The 18,344-nt window shown below is 38.0% G+C and overlaps 1 protein-coding gene across 1 annotated transcript in view; it reads right to left on the bottom strand.

Moving 5' to 3' along the window:
• Window positions 1-1,538: 1,538 nt before the first annotated feature.
• Window positions 1,539-18,344, bottom strand: part of LOC129418696 (Leucine-, glutamate- and lysine-rich protein 1) — a 52,135-nt gene continuing 35,329 nt past the window's right edge. The window contains exons 5-7 of the mRNA XM_055173533.2: window positions 15,192-15,356; window positions 10,583-10,786; window positions 1,539-2,785 (exon numbers count right to left, since the gene is read on the bottom strand). Coding sequence (XP_055029508.2) covers window positions 2,372-2,785; window positions 10,583-10,786; window positions 15,192-15,356 — 783 coding nt within the window. The 3' untranslated portion in view covers window positions 1,539-2,371. The remainder of the gene's footprint in view (window positions 2,786-10,582; window positions 10,787-15,191; window positions 15,357-18,344) is intronic.

Genomic DNA, 18,344 nt, shown 5'->3' with positions numbered 1-18,344 from the left:
TCAAAACAGCATGGACCAGCATGGGAATTATGCTGGTTTAGCTGGTGATCACCAGCATACCAGCACCAAAACACAACATATGCTGGTCTTGCTGGTATGACCAGCATGAAATGCTGGTGTGACCAGCTTGGGATGTTGGTGCTAGTGCTGGTTTGGCTGGTGCTGATGCTGGTTTAGCTGGTGTTCACTAGCAAACCAGCATCAAAACACAACATATGCCGGTCTTGCTGGTATGACCAGCTTGGGATGCTGTGCTGGTTTGGCGCTGGTGCTGGTTTTGTGCTGGTTTAGCTTGTGTTCACTAGCAAACCAGCACCAAAAACACAACATATGCTGGTCTTGCTGGTATGACCAGCATGGGATGCTGGTGTGACCAGCTTGGGATGTTGGTGCTAGTGCTGGATTGGCTGGTGCTGATGCTGGTTTAGCTGGTGTTCACTAGCAAACCAGCACCAAAACACAACATATGCTGGTCTTGCTGGTATGACCAGCTTGGGATGCTGTGCTGGTTTGGCGCTGGTGCTGGTTTTGTGCTGGTTTAGCTTGTGTTCACTAGCAAACCAGCACCAAAACACAACATATGCTGGTCTTGCTGTTATGACCAGCATGAAATGCTGGTGTGACCAGCTTGGGATGTTGGTGCTAGTGCTGGTTTGGCTGGTGCTGATGCTGGTTTAGCTGGTGTTCACTAGCAAACCAGCACCAAAACACAACATATGCTGGTCTTGCTGGTATGACCAGCTTGGGATGCTGTGCTGGTTTGGCGCTGGTGCTGATGCAGGTTTTGTGCTGGTTTAGCTTGTGTTCACTAGCAAACCAGCACCAAAACACAACATATGCTGGTCTTGCTGGTATGCTGTTTTTTTCAGCAGGGCAATATGTGTTAGCATCACATCATAGGTTTGAATCTTAGAGAACACAAATACCGATAAAACATATAGTTTGAGTGCACTGTAAGTCACTTTGCCAACCCTGCTGAAAAAAACAGCATCAAACCAGCATGGGAATTATGCTGGTTTAGCTGGTGGTCACCAGCATACCAGCACCAAAACACAACATATGATGTTCTTGCTGGTATGACCACCATGGGATGCTGGTGTGACCAGCTTGGGATGCTGGTGCTAGTGCTGGTTTGGTGCTGGTTTAGCTGGTGTTCACTAGCAAACCAGCACCAAAACACAACATATGCTGGTCTTGCTTGTATTCTGTTTTTTTTTAGCACGGAATGCATTCATCTGTAGTATTGTTGTTAAAGGAACAGTTCACCTAAAAATAAAAATTATTTTGAGACTGACAGATGTACTTACAAAAACACAAAAGATACTCTACTTGGCCCTACTTTAAAGACTTTCCCACTTCAAAGCGAAGAGGAAGAGGTAGAGAGGTCAGACTGACAGGAAGTGTGAAGGGAGATCATATGGCACACAACTTTCCCATAGATAAAAGCCCCTGGGTCAGATGTCAAAAGTTCATCTGGATGCGTTAACTTGATAAAAATGTCTGAATTTTAGGATATACACACATACAAAACACATCACTTTGCCTTTTCTTGTTATTAACTGCATGTCAGTTTAACTGTTACAAATGCATTTGGGAACCAAGTTCTTTACAACAATGCAAGATTCAATTTATTGGCACATGGTAGTTGTGTCACTGAAACATTTATCATGAAGGTTTTGGCAATAAAAGATGACCATTTTAAGACACATTTTGTAATAGTCCTTGTACAAACCACAGATAAACAAGGTATTGAACAAAGAAAGTAATCAAGACAGAAAACCAAGGATAAAAGTAGCAAGATCATAAAGTCTCTGAGATAGGAAATAACTTCAATGTCACACACTCATTTATCACACCCCTCACCAATATAAAAAAGATGGAAATAAAGAGAATATGGAAAGTCCTTGGGCACACTGACACCAATGTCAATTGCATAAGAAAAAATAATGCAGAAGTCAATGGGAAAATGTGCATGTTGGCAAACCTTGTAAAAGTGTGGTGCGTGTATCCGTGTTTGACATATCAAAATTGTAGAAGGATGTGGCTAAGTGTTCGTGACACAGACCTTTTGAGTGGTTTCTGTGTGTGAGCAGTTGCATCAGGGCAATGTCTTGTAAAAGCCATTGTGTATCGCTGAAAGGTTTGGATCTGTGGGTGGTGTTTGAATCTCTTGTTGCTATGAAAGGACTGAAAATACATACGCATGTTTTTTTGGATCAATACATGTTGGCTTTAGTTTGTGTCGTGTGTCCACAGAGCCCTCGCAAAAGATACACAACAATACAAATTAAGAGCACACACTCAAATGTAAACAATACAGAAACATCCTAAGATAAGTACTGCATGTACAACCAAATAATGTTTATAAGAATCAGAGTTTGTTCTTTCTGCTCAATAAAGCGGTCAGATTCGTATACGAGTCATTTACTGAAGAGACTCTCTCTTTGTTGATTTTGGGAAGGGTTGAAACGGGCCTTGATGTTCCATGCCAGGAAGCCACACTTCTGCTCACACTCCCCGACTGTAACTCGGCCAAACCCCTACGTCTGCTGCCCTGAGTGGAGGTTGTGCCGTGGTTGCGTGTGTGAGGATGGAGCAGGTTGGGCGTGAGTTTAGAAGAAGGGAGGTCAGGGTGTGCTGCTGTAGATCTGGAGAGGCGGGTGTGTGTTTGGGTATCGAGGGGTTTCGTGCTGAGATGCAGCTGTTCTTTAGCCAGGGTCAGGGCTGAGGTCAGTTCTTCCCGTTCCTCACATTCTCGCCTTACGGTCTCCTCCAAAAGATACATCTACATGTCAAAGAAAGAGAGAATAGTGGAAAGTAACCATTTATGTAATATCTATGTTATTACGGTGCAACAAATTGTTTAAGTCGAAGTACAATATAAGTGCACAAATGGTGATAAAGGTTACCACAGTTACAGGTTTTAGGATAAACACATGCATTGATACAATATGTAAAATTGAAGGTATGTGGCTTTATTAAGTGCAAAAATTATCTAGAGACCGTTTAATATGTTAATTTACAACACTAGGATTTGTCCCCAGAATGAAATGGTCTATTATTACCTTATTTGACAGGGTCATGAATAATAACGTTGCGCTCTGCTCTGATTGGCTGTTTCACAGAGCAGCTCTTTTCAGTTGCTCTGTGTGTACAAACAGACCTTACGTTTGAGTCTGTATCAGATAAATATGTGGAATTTGAGGAATAATCAATTGTTTGTAGATTGTTAATGGACATTTCTGAGTGGTCAGTTTGTGTGTTTTTTTTCCAGGACCTGCAAAACGTAACTGTAACTTAACTTTAGCCTAAGCGCTAGCATATAGCATTAACTAACATATAAAGCTAACTCAGCAGTCACAACTTTGTTTTTAGCATTGTAACAACATTGTACTTAATTTAATGTGTAATTTAATGTTGGGGCGTACATCTCGACACTTGGTGTTATGTTGAGAATGGCCTGTTTTCCAGCAGCCTTTTGCATGCATGAGGTTTACATAAGTAGGAGGAAAGTAGTGTTTGAGGCTAACGATAAGTCATTACCATGTACAGAACTCTTACCGTGGGTTCACACCAGCCGTGTTTGAGGCGTCAAAATCGCGTGTTCCGTGCCTAGTTTGCTGCTTGAGCAGTTTGAGTTTCCTCGCTTCATTCGTGCGTGAAATTCTAGTCATCGAGACATTCACACAGAAATTCGCGTCATGGGAGGGGCTTTTGCGACTCCGCACGCTTTCTGTAATCATGTCACTACTAGAGCAAGCTCCTGATGACACGGCGCGTTTTTCCGCCAAAGTTCAAATTTTTCAACTTGTGCGTTTGCCGTGGCAACGCTCAATTCGCATAATTCGCATGAACTAGTTGCGCGAGTAAGGCAAAATCGCGTCTACCGTGCCGCACTAAATGCCTCATTCGCGACCTCCAGAAGCGCGTCAACGCGTCTTCACATTGACTTAACGTTGAAATCACTCGCGCTTGATGCCTCTACCGCGGCTGGTGTGAACGCAGCATGATTATTCATATGTGCCTAAATACAGTTTTACATATACAGCATCCTTAAAAGGACACTCCACTTTTTTTTGAAAATATGCTCATTTTCCAGCTCCCCTAGAGTTAAGCATTAGATTTTTACCATTTTGGAATCCATTCAGCCGATCTCCGGGTCTGGCGGTAGCACTTTTAGCATAGCTTAGCATAATCCGTTGAATCTGATTAGACCATTAGCATCGCACTCAAAAATAACAATAATATTAATAATAATAATATTTTTCCTATTTAAAACTTGACTCGCAATGATATTATGCAGTGCCCAAAAATAGTCCCCTGCTATTTTAAGCTACCAAGGAGACTATTTTCGGCTGCTGCATAATATCATTGGTACGGCAGCAAAGTCTTTGATTATTATGCCAAAATGAGAGTATAGTCCTAGCCGTATCAGCCTAGAAAATCTCAACTTTTAATTTTCAGACAGTAGTACAATGTAACTCCAGAAGAGTCAAGTTTTAAATAGGAAAAATATCAAAACTCTTTGGTTATTTTTGAGCGCAATGCTAATGGTCTAATCAGATTCAATGGATTATGCTAAGCTATATAAAAGTGGTACCGCCAGAGCCAGAGATCGGCTGAATGGATTCCAAAACGATAAAAACCAAATGTTTAACTCTAGGGGAGCTGGAAAATGGGCATACTTTCAAAAAAAGTGGAGTGTCCCTTTAAGTTTGCAGACTGGACTCACCCAGAGACCATTCCCTTGAAGTAATCAGGACAGAAGCGGTTAAAAGTGGACAACAGAGATGGATTTAAACACTGGTTGTGGACGGAATGTGTGATCAGATTGACCAAAACACATCTTAATACCAGGTATAAACAGAGCATATGTCATATTCAAAATGACCATGTGGTTGGCATGCCAGCTTCATGTGTGGTGAGCTAAGTCATCTTAAAAATTCAAGTTTGGATTCACATTCATTGTATGTACAGTGATGTCAAGTCTTGGTGTAGTTTCGACTGTTTAAAAAGAATCTAAAGCAGCTAGAATCTATGTAAATGAGGCGCTATATTTACACACACAAACCCTTGAAGTCCAGTTAGATTTCCAGATGCACATATGCCACATTACTGAGAACATGACCAGCACAGGCCTACTACATGATGAAACAAAGACTATTCTGTTTGGGAATCAGTGCCACCCAATGGACAAACTGAGACATTGCAATAACCTCATAGATCTCAAGACTCAATATTGTGTATTTTGTTGGGTATTATGTAACCTTAATTTGAATACAAATCTAACAATCAAATCTTATAATGCTAAAATGCTCTTAATATATATTTAGCACTAATCACAAACACACACCCAGTTTATTCCCTGCAGCTAAATACCTACACACCAACCATGCATGCATCTCATCTACACACACACAAACTGCTGCACAGATGTGCTTGCTTAACAAGGCATGCATACTCCAACAGCACCAGAGAGACCAGAGTGTGCATGTCAGTAAAAGGTTAAACACTGTGCGGGCATCTGTGTAGACACACTGACCTTTGCTTCACTCCGCTCCTCGAATGACACACGAAGCCGCAGAGCGCCAGAGAGTTTATATCATACAAGCATCCGACCGCAGTCAGGCTGACTGAGCAAAGCCCCGATGCATTTGTCAGGCTGCCAGAGTTACTCTGACCCCTCCCCACTGTGGGGATGCAGGGACCGCAGTCGTAGTGATAAAAGATGCTGGGAGACTAAATGTTATGCATAAACATAATATATCTGCATGTGAAGAGAGCTGTGGATGCATACACATCTGCTCTGACTCCAGAGGGATTTAAGGGAGCTATATTAAGAGCAGTATAGAGTCCATATTACATTCAAACTAATGAGTGACCTAATGAGCATACCACAGGTGGTAGCACAGACTATAAATGGGTAAAAAGAGACAAATGTACTTTAGATGAGCTTTGAGCTTTTACAAAAGGTACTATTTTGTGATCTGGATTGATCTTACTATCTTTATATGGGGCATATCGCGTAACACTAGTTGAGGCCACGTTTTCATTTAAACTGTTTTTTGTGTGTGTTAAAGAGCAACTATTGTCAGATTCACGTTTTTAAATTTCCTTTGGTGTGTAAGTGTGTATTAGTACATGTTAAAGATATGTAAAAGGTAAAACCCCCAAGGTAAACGATGACACGAGTTATCATTTCCAATGTAAATCTCTTTTCTTGGACTACAACAAACACACGGATTGTAGGCAACAGTTTACTTCCTGGGATTGGTGATGTAGTCAAGATCGACATTAATATAATTCCTCCCGCTTTGACTCACAGCCTGTAAGTTAACTCCTGTTAGCACTGCATTGTGACCGAATCTTTTAAACATGGTAAGGAGCATCACATTTCCAGCTGACATCAGCGGTATTCCTGAAAATCACAACAACGTACAGATTAGCTGGCCAATTTAGGAACACAGCGCTTTTCAGATCAATGAGTTTTGTACAAAATCTGTGCTTTTGAGGAAGGAAGGATATCTGGAGCTATAAAAATGTACGGTATGTGGAAAACAGTAATGTTTTTTAATTATAACCACGCAAACACATTGTATTATACCAAATACAAAAAATAACATTGTTTTTAGCAATGAAATAGGTGCTCTTTAAATCAGTCAGCTATCTGCTATTTTTAACAGTTGTTGATTTTAAGGTAAGATGATTTGATTTATGAAAGCAAAGGATAACTGGGCTAGTTTTGATTCCCTGTTGGGCTGGTTTTGTTATGCAGATCTGGCAACCCAGCATGTTCCATCACGACACATGCAGACCAAGTGAGAATGAAAGGCAAACAGTGAATACCTCACCTTTCTTTTCTTGTGCCATGTTTTGTCGGTTGAGGAGAATGTAAAAACAAAGAAAGACTACGAAAAAACTGTCTGGATAAAAAATAGCTAAAAGCCAAGTTTATGTGTTTTGGAAAAGGCATTTATGCTTTTAAAGCTAGCTTTTCTGAGATTGCCTACCCTCCCTTTTAGACTGTTTACACCAAGAATATTAAGTACAAAGATAAATATAACAATAACTTTATTAGCATCCACACTAATGGACAATAATTTTGTCCTTTAAAGAGCACCAATTTCATTGGTAAAAAACGTTATTTTGTGTATTTGGTATAATATAATATGTCTGGGTGGTTTATGGTTAAAACTATTTATTTATACTATTTATTACTACTTATTTTCCACATAACGTACTTTTTTTAAGATCCAGGTTTCACTCTCTTTCTGAAATGCACAGATTTTGTACAAAAATCTATTTGAAAAGCACTGTGTCCCTGATTGGCCATCTAATCTGTACGTTGTGATTGGCCTGAATACCTCTGACATCAGCCAGAAATGTGACGCTCCTTACCATGTTTGAATGATTCGGTCACAATGCAATGCTGACAGAGTTAACTTACAGGCTGAGTCCAAAGTGGGAGGAATTATGATAATGTCGGTCTCGTCTACATCATAAATTCCAGGAAGTAAACTGTTGCCTACAATCCGTGTGTTTGTTGTAGTCCAAGAAAAAAGATTTACGTTGGAGACGATAACTCGTGTCATTATTTACTTTGGGGTTTTTACCTTTAGCATAATATTAACATGTACTTATACACACTTACACCAAAGGAAATGTAAAACCGTGAATCTGAAAATAGGTGCTCTTTAAATTTGTATGGATTCAGATTGACTGTCAGTGTTTTATCGTTCATCATCGCTCTAAAAGCGATCACAACAATGTCGTTCCTCTGTATGTTTATTATTTTATCTGTTGTGATGACACTGCTATTCTATCTTTTTTTATTTCACAGTTATTCTCCTTGTTGTAAATAGATCTTTCTACGTCCTAACTGAACCCTTAATGTAGATTCTCATAAGTTGCCAGTTTTTTATGCATTTTCTTTCTTTTATTCCCAGAAAACAGCATAATCTTATTGTCTACATTATGGGAAGATCTAGGTTTTGGACAGACAGTCTTTACCAGTTACCTCTCTCTCTCTCTCTCTCTCTCTCTCTCGAATCTTGGACCTCATAAATCTTTATAAATTTCCAGCTAAAGTTTGCCTCTGAGGAAAGCAAGCATAGTTCAAAGACCAGATGAAAAGAGAGAGAGAGTGAGTGAGAGAGAAAAGAACATCAAGAAGGTGCTTTTTATAAAAGGTGAAGCGTTAAATGCCCTCAGGTATTGATTTTATATCACAGTCAGATCTTAGATAGCTTTAATGGATTGTTAAAATGCAGTGAAATCTTTCCTACAAAAGAACACCATTTGCTTTGAAAGTGTGTGGGGTAGGGAGAGGTACAGTAGGGATGCTGCGCTCAGGGGTCGACATTAAAAGAATATTTCAGCTGTGAAATTCATGTCACGGGACCTTGAACTGGATGAACTGGTGAGGCACGCAGCAACTAGAGGAGCGGGTCGGGTCAGAGGAAAGGGGCTTTTGGAGTCTGAGAATGTGAGCGAAAGTACTTTCAAAAGTGTTTTGACTGAAACCTTTGACTGAGGCATGTATGTTAACAGAGTAGTGTCCCAGATATAAATCTCACTCATATAAACACTGGACAAGCTCATGTCACCTCAGCTGGTTTGGATTTCAGTTTTTGTTCATTTATTCCACTACATCTCATCTACTTTAACTGAATAAATAAATAAAAAATTGTGCAACATTTTTTCAATACGAATTAATATTTAGAGGTTGCTCAAGACCTTTGAAGTTTAACACATTTGTGTATTATGTAATACTTTGTGCTAGCATGTATAATTGTTTAATAATATATAGTTATGGCAACAATGGACTTATTTAACCATACTCCATGCAATTAAATCTCCTGTTTTAGTTGTGATATGTCTTTCAAAGCAAGAAAGCTTCAATGTGAACGAAGCACAATAGACAATATACACTGAGACAATGGCTGAAGCAACACAAAGCAAGTCTGCTATATGGTTACTCGGATCAGAAGAGACTGAAATAACTGGAACAAAGTTAACCTCCAAAAAGCAAGTTTTATGTGTGTTGTGCGCTTTTAAATGGTACAGTTTTTGCAAAAATATGTGATTTTGGAAATATTCAAAAGCTTTGAGCAATCTCTAGATATTGTAGGAACAATTTAAAATCTTGCACAGTGTGTTTTTATGGTAACGCTTTATTTTACAGTGTCTTTGGTACACAACATGTACTTACTATAGGAATAAAGTTTAAAGGAACACGCCCAGATTTTGGGAATTAAGCTTATTCACCGTATCCCCCAGAGTTAGATAAGTCCATACATACCTTTCTCATCTCTGTGCGTGCTGTAACTCTGTCTGACGCAGCCCCCGCTTGCTTAGCTTAGCACAAAGACTGGAAGTGAATAGCTCCAGCTAGCAAACTGCTCCCAATAAGTGACAAAATAACGCGAACATTTTCCTATTCATGTGTCGTGGTTTGTATAGTCACACCGTGTACAAATAACAAGGTGATATGAGACTCAGCGATCTTTTAACAGTATATATACTAAGAACTATATTCTCAGAAGGCGAAGCACTGCTACATGGGTGGAGTGATTTGCTCGCAGCACCCGAGAAGCCCCTGGTGAGGAGCAGAGAGTTCGGTCAGAGTTGTGCAAATCACTCCGCCCATGTAGCAGTGCTTCGTTTATGAGAATATAGTTCTCAGTATACTGTTAAAAGATCGCTGAGTCTCATATCACCTTGTTATTTGTACACGGTGTGACTATACAAATCACAACACATAAATAGGAAAATGTTCTCGTTATTTTGTCAATTATTGGGAGCAGTATGCTAGCTGGAGCTATTCACTTCCAGTCTTTGTGCTAAGCTAAGCTAGCGGTGGCTGCGTCAGACAGAGTTACAGCACGCACGGAGAAGAGAAAGGTATGTATGGACTTATCTAACTTTGGGGGATACGGTGAATAAGCTAAATTTCCAAAATCTGGGCGTGTTCCTTTAATTATGCATAATTAGTACATGTTGTTACTTTATATTACTTAGTATTTAATTATATAATTACACTGTAACACGGACACTGTTAAATAAAGTGTGACTGTTTTTATTGATATCCTAACACATTAAGGGGGTTAGAGTTAAACATGTAAAAAAAATGACCCATTATAAGGACCACTCTAATCTAAAGTGTCCTGAAGTCGGTCACTTGTTTGTTTTTCAACACAGTTTTCATACCTTAGTAAAAGCTGTCAAGTAAGTCCGTCTCTATAATTTTCTCTGTTGTCACAATTGATTTACTGTACAGTACTTTGAATGAATTTTCCATTTAAAGCTTAACACCCGATTTGTATGCCTTTGACAATTTTCTTTTTGTGTGTGCTTAAATTTGTCAGAAGTGGGAGAGAGATAACAAATAATAATAATGATGATGATAAACAGTGATGTATAACCAAACATCAAGTAAAATTGGACCTTGAGTGGCAGCTTCACTTTATTATTCAGCGCATGTTATGCAGTCTGTCAAATCTCTCTGACAGGACTGTGACAGGACTCATTAGATAATTGATCAGCCCTTAACTGGTATAAATATAAGGACAGGTTGTCTTACCTCTTTCTCTAAGGCTGCTTTCTCTTCTCTGAGCTGCTGTAAGTTCTTCTGAGCTTGTTGCAGTTCCTGCAGTACCTGCTGCTCCCTCTGTGTGGCGCTCTCACGAGAACGCTGCCTTTCCTCTTCCTGCTGTTTAATGCGCTCCTGCAGCACTGCAAGCTCCTTCTTGAGCTCCTGTGTGGCTGAACGCAGCAGATGGGGAATCTTAAGACAGAAAAACACATGCAAACATAGTTTAAAAAGAAATTGTGTGCTGTGCGGTCTGGTGTTTTTAATAGAGCTTTTCAGATTGTCAACTTTAAAGAAATTAATAGGTTCTTTTTTTTTAATAGGTTTTTAGAATAACAGTTTTTCTCAGTCGCTTTGGAGCATTTTTCATATCAGAAATTAGCTTTGCAAAACACTTTTTTTTTATCTTCACATCATCAATTCAGTTGTGCACAACATAAAAGCAAATTCTCATTATTCTGAAAATTGCAAATGCTTTCATACAATCATGCAGATGATTATGTACAATGGTCTGCTGTTTGCTACCTTTTTCCGCTTCAATTGCTTATGTAATTTCTTTTGAAAAGTACTTAGTTAGTTAATAAGTTCATCAAGTTATGATTTTTGTCCTAATCTGTTTGATCACTGTATAAGACAGAGTGATTATTTACCCTGCGAGGAAAGATATCTGTTGGGATCATCTGGGTTTCCATCAGGAGATGAGATTTGAATTTTTTTTAAAGTGAACCTTTTTAGGTTTGTTATTTTTTATTTGTACCAATATTCAAAACTTTTTTACAGAAAGATGTAAACGTGAATTCTGTTGAATCGGTAACTTCATACTTCATACTGTTTAAAAATCGCTGCCATGTTTATTTACAATCATCATCAAAAGCTGTAGGTCACCTCAGAAAATACTGAAATCTATAATTGTGTACTCTTGTTGTATTGATAATAACATGGTTAAACATTTGTCTTGTTCATAAACAATGGCACAAGGACTTGCCATTTTGATGAGGCTGACATGTTCACTGACATAAAAATGTACTTTTGAGAGATGAACTAAGGATTTTAAAGTTTGGAAGTTATACGCTTTTGCAGGAAATCCTTGAATTTGTGCAGTTTGTTCTGAAAAATGCGAATGCAAAATTTAGAGAAATGCTCCAAAGCAACTGAGAATAAAATATGGTTAACATGACATGATGAGACTTTCCTGCCAAACTAATTAAACTTTGGAATCTGTATAACTACCACAATAATGTGTTTACATAAATTTGTATGATGTTTATGTAACAAAATTATAAGAAAAAACAATAATTCAGCCATTTCAAAATTTACATTGGAGGGTAAAACTGTAATTTCACCCCATTCGGTTTCTGACAGCTCGCATGCATTCAAGCTAGCACTGACTCTTATAGTTTGTGCAAACCAGATGATCCAAGTTATTCCAGCATATTCTTCCAAATAACATTTTGTGTGCTTTAAAGGAAATACTTTACTCTGTTCTTCCCTCAACTTAATATATATAATATATGTAAGGGATAATGTAGAGGCAGCCGGTAGTTATCAGGAAATAAGCCCCGACAGTGTGATCAGGACCCGACGCGAAGCGGAGGGTCTTGTATAACACTGAAGGGGCTTATTTACCCGATAACTACCGGCTGCCTCTACATTATCCTGCTTATTACATGGCTACTTGCCACATAAGAAAAAAACTGGACATGAATATGAATTTGAAACATTTTATTGGCATTTGGTTTTAAATTAAAATTTTCATCCTTCCGCGAAACTTTGCACAGATGCATAAAATGATCGTAATACCTTATTAAGATCCTCTGCTTCATACTTGTCTGTCTCCATTTTTTTCTCTTTTAGCCAGTCTTTGAGAAGTTTTAATGCCCATTCTGTATTTTTTTTGAGTGTTGGCTTCGTAGCTGTCATGCTCTATTTTGTCAAGTTCAGTCTCAGTAAGCTCTCTGTGTCTTGTCGTTGTTCTTTCTTCTATCCGCTGTTTAAATGTTTTGTTTTTTCCGTACATGTTAAAATGAATGTCAAACTTTTTCCATTCTTAATTGTGGTTGTCCAGCGTTTGTCACAAGATGGCGCCAAACAGTAATCTTTGTTGGCGCGGAGGGATTTAAAACATACAAGTAGTACCGGCTATGCGTTATTACTTTGGAGCGGTTATTATTTGAAAAGAACGAACCTGCAAATGTCTCAACTGACCAATCAGAATCAAGCATTCCAGAGAGCCGTGTAATAAAACAAATTAATATATACCTCTCTTTTCTTAATGTGTGCACTTAATCGGTGTACAGCGCGTCCATTTAGCCTAGCCCCAATCATTCCTTAGGATCCAAACAGGGATGAATTTAGAAGCCACCAAACACTTCCGTGTTTTCCTTTCTCAGGAGTGATGATGTTACTGCGCCAGAGGTCGAAGTGCTGCAAACTAAGTGCTCTTCCGCAATATAGTTCTCATTTTTTATCCGCTTAGAAAATCGCAACATTTTATTTTGTGCCCCCATACTCACTCGTGTAACTACTCATGTAACCGTCTTTAAATAGGGAAAACATGGAAGTGTTTGGTGGCTTCTAAATTCATCCCTGTTTGGATCCTAAGGAATGAATGGGGCTAGAATAAATGGATGAGCTGTACAACGATTAAGTGCACGCAGTGAGAAAATATTATGTACTGTATTAATTTGTCTAAGTTGAGGGATGAACATGGTCAAATATTGAAAAATGATGGTGTTTTCCTTAAAGAAACAAGAAAACCTGACCTTTTGAATTAACATGATGATGAATAAGCTGATTTATTACACGGCTCATTGGAGTGCTTGATTTTGATCGGAATAAAACACCCAGTAACCCAGATGCTCTAAATCATTTTGACAGGAACAGTCAAATGACATTATATTTACAAATTATTAAACCTATAGCATGTTTGTTGCACTTGAACATCTTATCGTAAAGGAATAGTCTACCCTTTTGCCATGTTATTACCTCAACTTAGACAAATTAATACATATCTATCTTTTTTCAATGCATGCACTGTACAGCGCGTTGTGAATGTGTTAGTATTTAGCCTAGACCCATTCATTCCTATGGTACCAAACAGGGAAGCCACCAAACACTTCCGTGTTTAAAGACTGTTACATGAGGAGTTATACCAGTAAGTATGGTGCCACAAAATAAAACTTTTTTTTGGTACCATAGGAATGAATGGGGCTAGGCTAAATGCTAACACATTCACAACGCGCTGTACAGCGCAAGCATTGAAAAAAGATAGGTATGTATTCATTTGTCTAGGTTGAGGTAATAACATAGTTTAATATGGCAAAAGGGTAGACTATTCCTTTAAAACGGAAAATAAACAGGCTTTCCTAATGGAAAGTCTGCTCTCATTAATAATGATCTAATAATATATATCAAATAAATATTTAATGTTCCTTACCTTACTTATAAGGTAAATAGCAGTGTAATAAGTAGAATAATGTACAGACACCCGGTTCTTATCTTGAAATAAGCCCTGACAGTGTGATCACAGTGCTGGGGCTTATTTCCGCGATATTAACCAAACCAGATGCCTATACATTATCCCTTACTTGACATATATAACCGGAAATATTGTTTAATCATTAATAATGTATAACATACTAAACGTTAATTTGTTTAGTATGTTTCCATTTATTTCTATTTTCAACTTTCAATTTATTTTAATTAAATCCCAGATTTTTCAATGTGTTTTTTCAATTACATCAAAATCCAAAACCTCTTCTATCTTGGTCACCCCCCCCCCCCCCCAATGTCAGCAGTGCATAACAATTCCTCATCTCTGGCATGCATACAGACAAAACCTCTCAACATCACTTATGGACCAGTAGACCTGCCTCTACCAATCTGTCTCTGACCAAACAAACATACACTGGATATCAGGCTCCACTGAACAGACAGTAATCAGACATCATTTATTAGCATGAACAAAAGGGAGGTGTGAGCCAAAAAACAAAGACACACAAGGGGTCTGGGAGAGAAAAAAAGAGCCATGGCAGACGGACTTACCAGGCGGACTGTTATGATAAGAAAGCAGGAAGAAAACAATGCTACATACATGAAATGAAAAATAAAATAGTCTCAAGGTAATGTCTAAAGAATTGAATGATATCACTGATTCACTACAAGAGGTTTACGATAGTCTGTCAGTGCTTACCAATGAAAGTAGTGGGTACAGTAGCATTTAAAAACAGCAGTTCACTCAAAAATGGTCCCCATTGACTTGACCATAGTAATAATTTTATTCCTACTATCAAAAGTCAATAGACCCTAGTTTTGGGGTGGACTACTCCTTTTAAATGAGTCACGCATTTAAAAAAACTGTCCATAATTTTTATATTAGATACCAAATATACCCCAAAACTACTGTAAGCTACTGTAACCTTGAAATGCTTTCTATCTGAGGGGCTGTGATATGACCTTGATTTGATAGGCTAACATTTTTCATATATTAATAAAATCATAAACAAACCACCCTTCACTGCTTTGACGAGTGGAACGTTAGTGACCCACAGTCAAGAAAGGTGGAGGTCACATGGGTGTGCCACGAGTCAATTAACTGTACCTTCTTCTGCAGCTGCTGGTTTTCATTCTGGTATTTTTCAAGTAGCTCCTGGCTTTTCTGTCTTTGGATGTCCAATTCAATATCCGCTTCTCTCCTTAACTCCATCTCTAACCGCTCCAGCTGTTTCACCTGTTCAGCCTGTTTCTGCTCGAGACAAGCCTCCATCTGCACACACATGCAAACACATAGACGTGTACACAAATGCGGGTCAAACGAAAGTTGAGGTCAAATGAAGTTTAAATATCTTCAGTATACCCTCAGGTTACTGTCTATTGTCACCAACCAATGAAGAGTTTGGCTCCAAAAAGTTTTTTAAAATCTAATTCTAATATCAATCAAACTGCAGTTAGTTTGTTTTGATGTAGTTAAGCCTTCATAACAAAAAATACAGCTAAGCAGCACAATAAAAAACATGATAACATAATAATAAACATGTTTTGCCAAAAATTTGAAAACTCTTCAAATTTACCTTGAGCTTCAGTTTAATTAATTGATCAATTATACTGTTTTATATATGCACCGTATAAATGCATAAAAGTTAAATAAACAAAGATGAAAAACTTGCATGACAACATCTTATCACTTAGTTAACCCCATGCAAACCACACAAACACCTGCACATGCACTTAACACTTGGCAGTTTGAAAACCAACAAAAGCTAAAGTGAAACTATACATGTGCACTACAGTACAACTTAAAGGTGTATTTTTTAAAAGGATCTCTTGACAGAAATGCAATATAATATACATAACTATATAATCAGTGGTGTATAAAGACCTTACATAATGAACTGTATTGTTTTTATTACCTGAAAATGAGCAGTTTTTGTCTACATACGCCGCGAGTCCCCTTACATGAAAGTAGGCGTCATGTTTCTACAGTAGCCCTAAACGGACAAACTGCTCCACAGAGCGCGTTTCATCCCTATGTTGTCTCAGACGACGACATGTTTGTCCTGTGGCAGTGCTGTGTACATTTTAGTTGCATCTAGTGGTGATATTTCGATTTACACCTAACAGCACCCCTCAATTTCAAAACACATATGGTAGCCCCCACATGACAAATATGTCGTCTGAGACCACATAGGGATGAAACGCATTTGTAGAAGAGTTTGTCCGTTTACATGACGGCGACTTCCATGTATGGGAACCCGCGGTGTATGGAGATTAAAGCGCCTAATTCTAAGGCCCTGTTTACATTAGAGCATTTGCGTTTTATAACGGCATTTTAAAATGAAAACGATCCTCGTTTATACTGGCATTTTAAAAAGAATCTTCATCCACACTATACACGACCATAAACGCATGAAACATGACCAATCACGTAACTAGGCATGCGCATAAAAAGTGTAAAATAACTTAATACTCTAATAATAGCTTACCTTACCGTATTGTTTTCACGCTGCCAAAAGATGGTCTCGCGCAAATTTATGGACAGGTATAATGTTTTTCCATACAGTTATTGATGAAAGAGTGTTTTGGTGGCATGTAAGTATATTTTTTCATCATATGTTTTTTTCTGGTTTCTGAGTTGGGTGTGAAAGATACCAAAACCAATGTCATCTTAATCAGTGTCTTGTTGACTAAAACATAGCATAATTTTCAAATATATCTGCAGCTCTTAGCAACTTTTTTGGTAGGCTTAAAAATATTTTCACCCAGCGGGGTTAGTTAGTAATGCTGTGTTATATGAAAACAGCTAACATTAGCGTAATTCTTGCCGTTGTTTTAAAAAAGACTATACACGAATGATTGCTGTCTGCCAACAAAATAAATGTGTCTGTCTTATCAAAAATTTGTGTCAAAATGTATTTTTGTTCATATCTTTAATATTGATTGAACAAGGTCACGTCAAAGATTAAAGGCGGAGTCCATGATGTTTGAAAGCTAATGTTGATATTTGAAATCACCTAAACAAACACGCCCCTTCCCCAATAGAATCTGGACCTTCTGTTGATAGACCCGCCCCACACATACGCAAACCGGCATTTGATTTGATTTGATTGGCTATAAGTGTGTTTTGGTAGTCGGCCCGTCTCCTTTTCCAACGCGTTGTTCAAACATCGTGGACTCCGCCTTTAAAATCATAATGAAATGAATGGCTAAAATCAGACTTTGATGTTCATTATCTCAGAATTTGATTTTGAGACTTGAGTATGGTTTTTACAGACTGGGTCACATATAAAAATGTTTTTGTCATAATTGTGCTGCTTTTTCTCACATATTTAGATATTTGTATCCATTTATAACTGCACTATGGTTAGATGAGGGATGAATAGTGTAGAAGCCTGTCTATTATAGGCAAATATATAAACAATATCCACTTCAAGTATATAGACAAAATAGTATTGAAGCATTTGCCTCCAAACTTAATTTTTAACAAGTGTTATAACTAACCCCCTGCCTGTTACAATAATCCCACCTATGTAGCAAGTTGTAACGATTGCACATCTATCATGTTTGGTGTAATTGTCCAAGAATGATAACTAATAGAAACAAACCCCAAATGTTCATTTGTAGCAGAGATGTGTGTGTTGCTTGTGTAAAAATATAATTATTCAAACTCAATTTTTTTTAATGATTGAGCCAAAACCAAAATTAGGTTGTGCCCCACTCTCCCCTATAGGGAGAAAAGTTTTAAGGGTCATTGTCAGGAGGAATGATTTCTAATGCAAACATGTAGAGGATGAAAACTAAAACCAGACATTTTCCAAAGATACAAACAAATGACCTGCACACAAATAAAACTAAACTGTACAACTCAAAATTCAAATACTATCAATAACAAAAAAATATAATATATATTTAAAGCAGTAAGACATGTTTACTTGTCATTGAATAATTACACAGTAAAGCAGCTGACAAAGCAAAAGCATAATGAGATATAATTATGCCCTTTTATTATGATTAATTAGGCCTCATGTGGTTGGGAAAAAGGAATATAAAGCTGTTTATGCAGTCATTCTGTAACCAACGGCTGTCATATCAAAGATGTGGATTTCTCACCAACAGTGGGTTTTGAAATATTAAAGTGTCAGCGGCTGAATAAAATGGTTACAGCAATTACAAACAACAAACAAGGGGGTGGTGACACGCCATGTATTTTTAGTCGGGCATGACCAAGGTCACCATGTTTTTCATGAAGACGGAGTGC

This window comes from Misgurnus anguillicaudatus, chromosome 15 (assembly GCF_027580225.2).
Source record: "Misgurnus anguillicaudatus chromosome 15, ASM2758022v2, whole genome shotgun sequence".
Lineage (NCBI taxonomy): Eukaryota > Metazoa > Chordata > Actinopteri > Cypriniformes > Cobitidae > Misgurnus > Misgurnus anguillicaudatus.
This window is presented reverse-complemented; position numbering and strand designations above follow the sequence as displayed.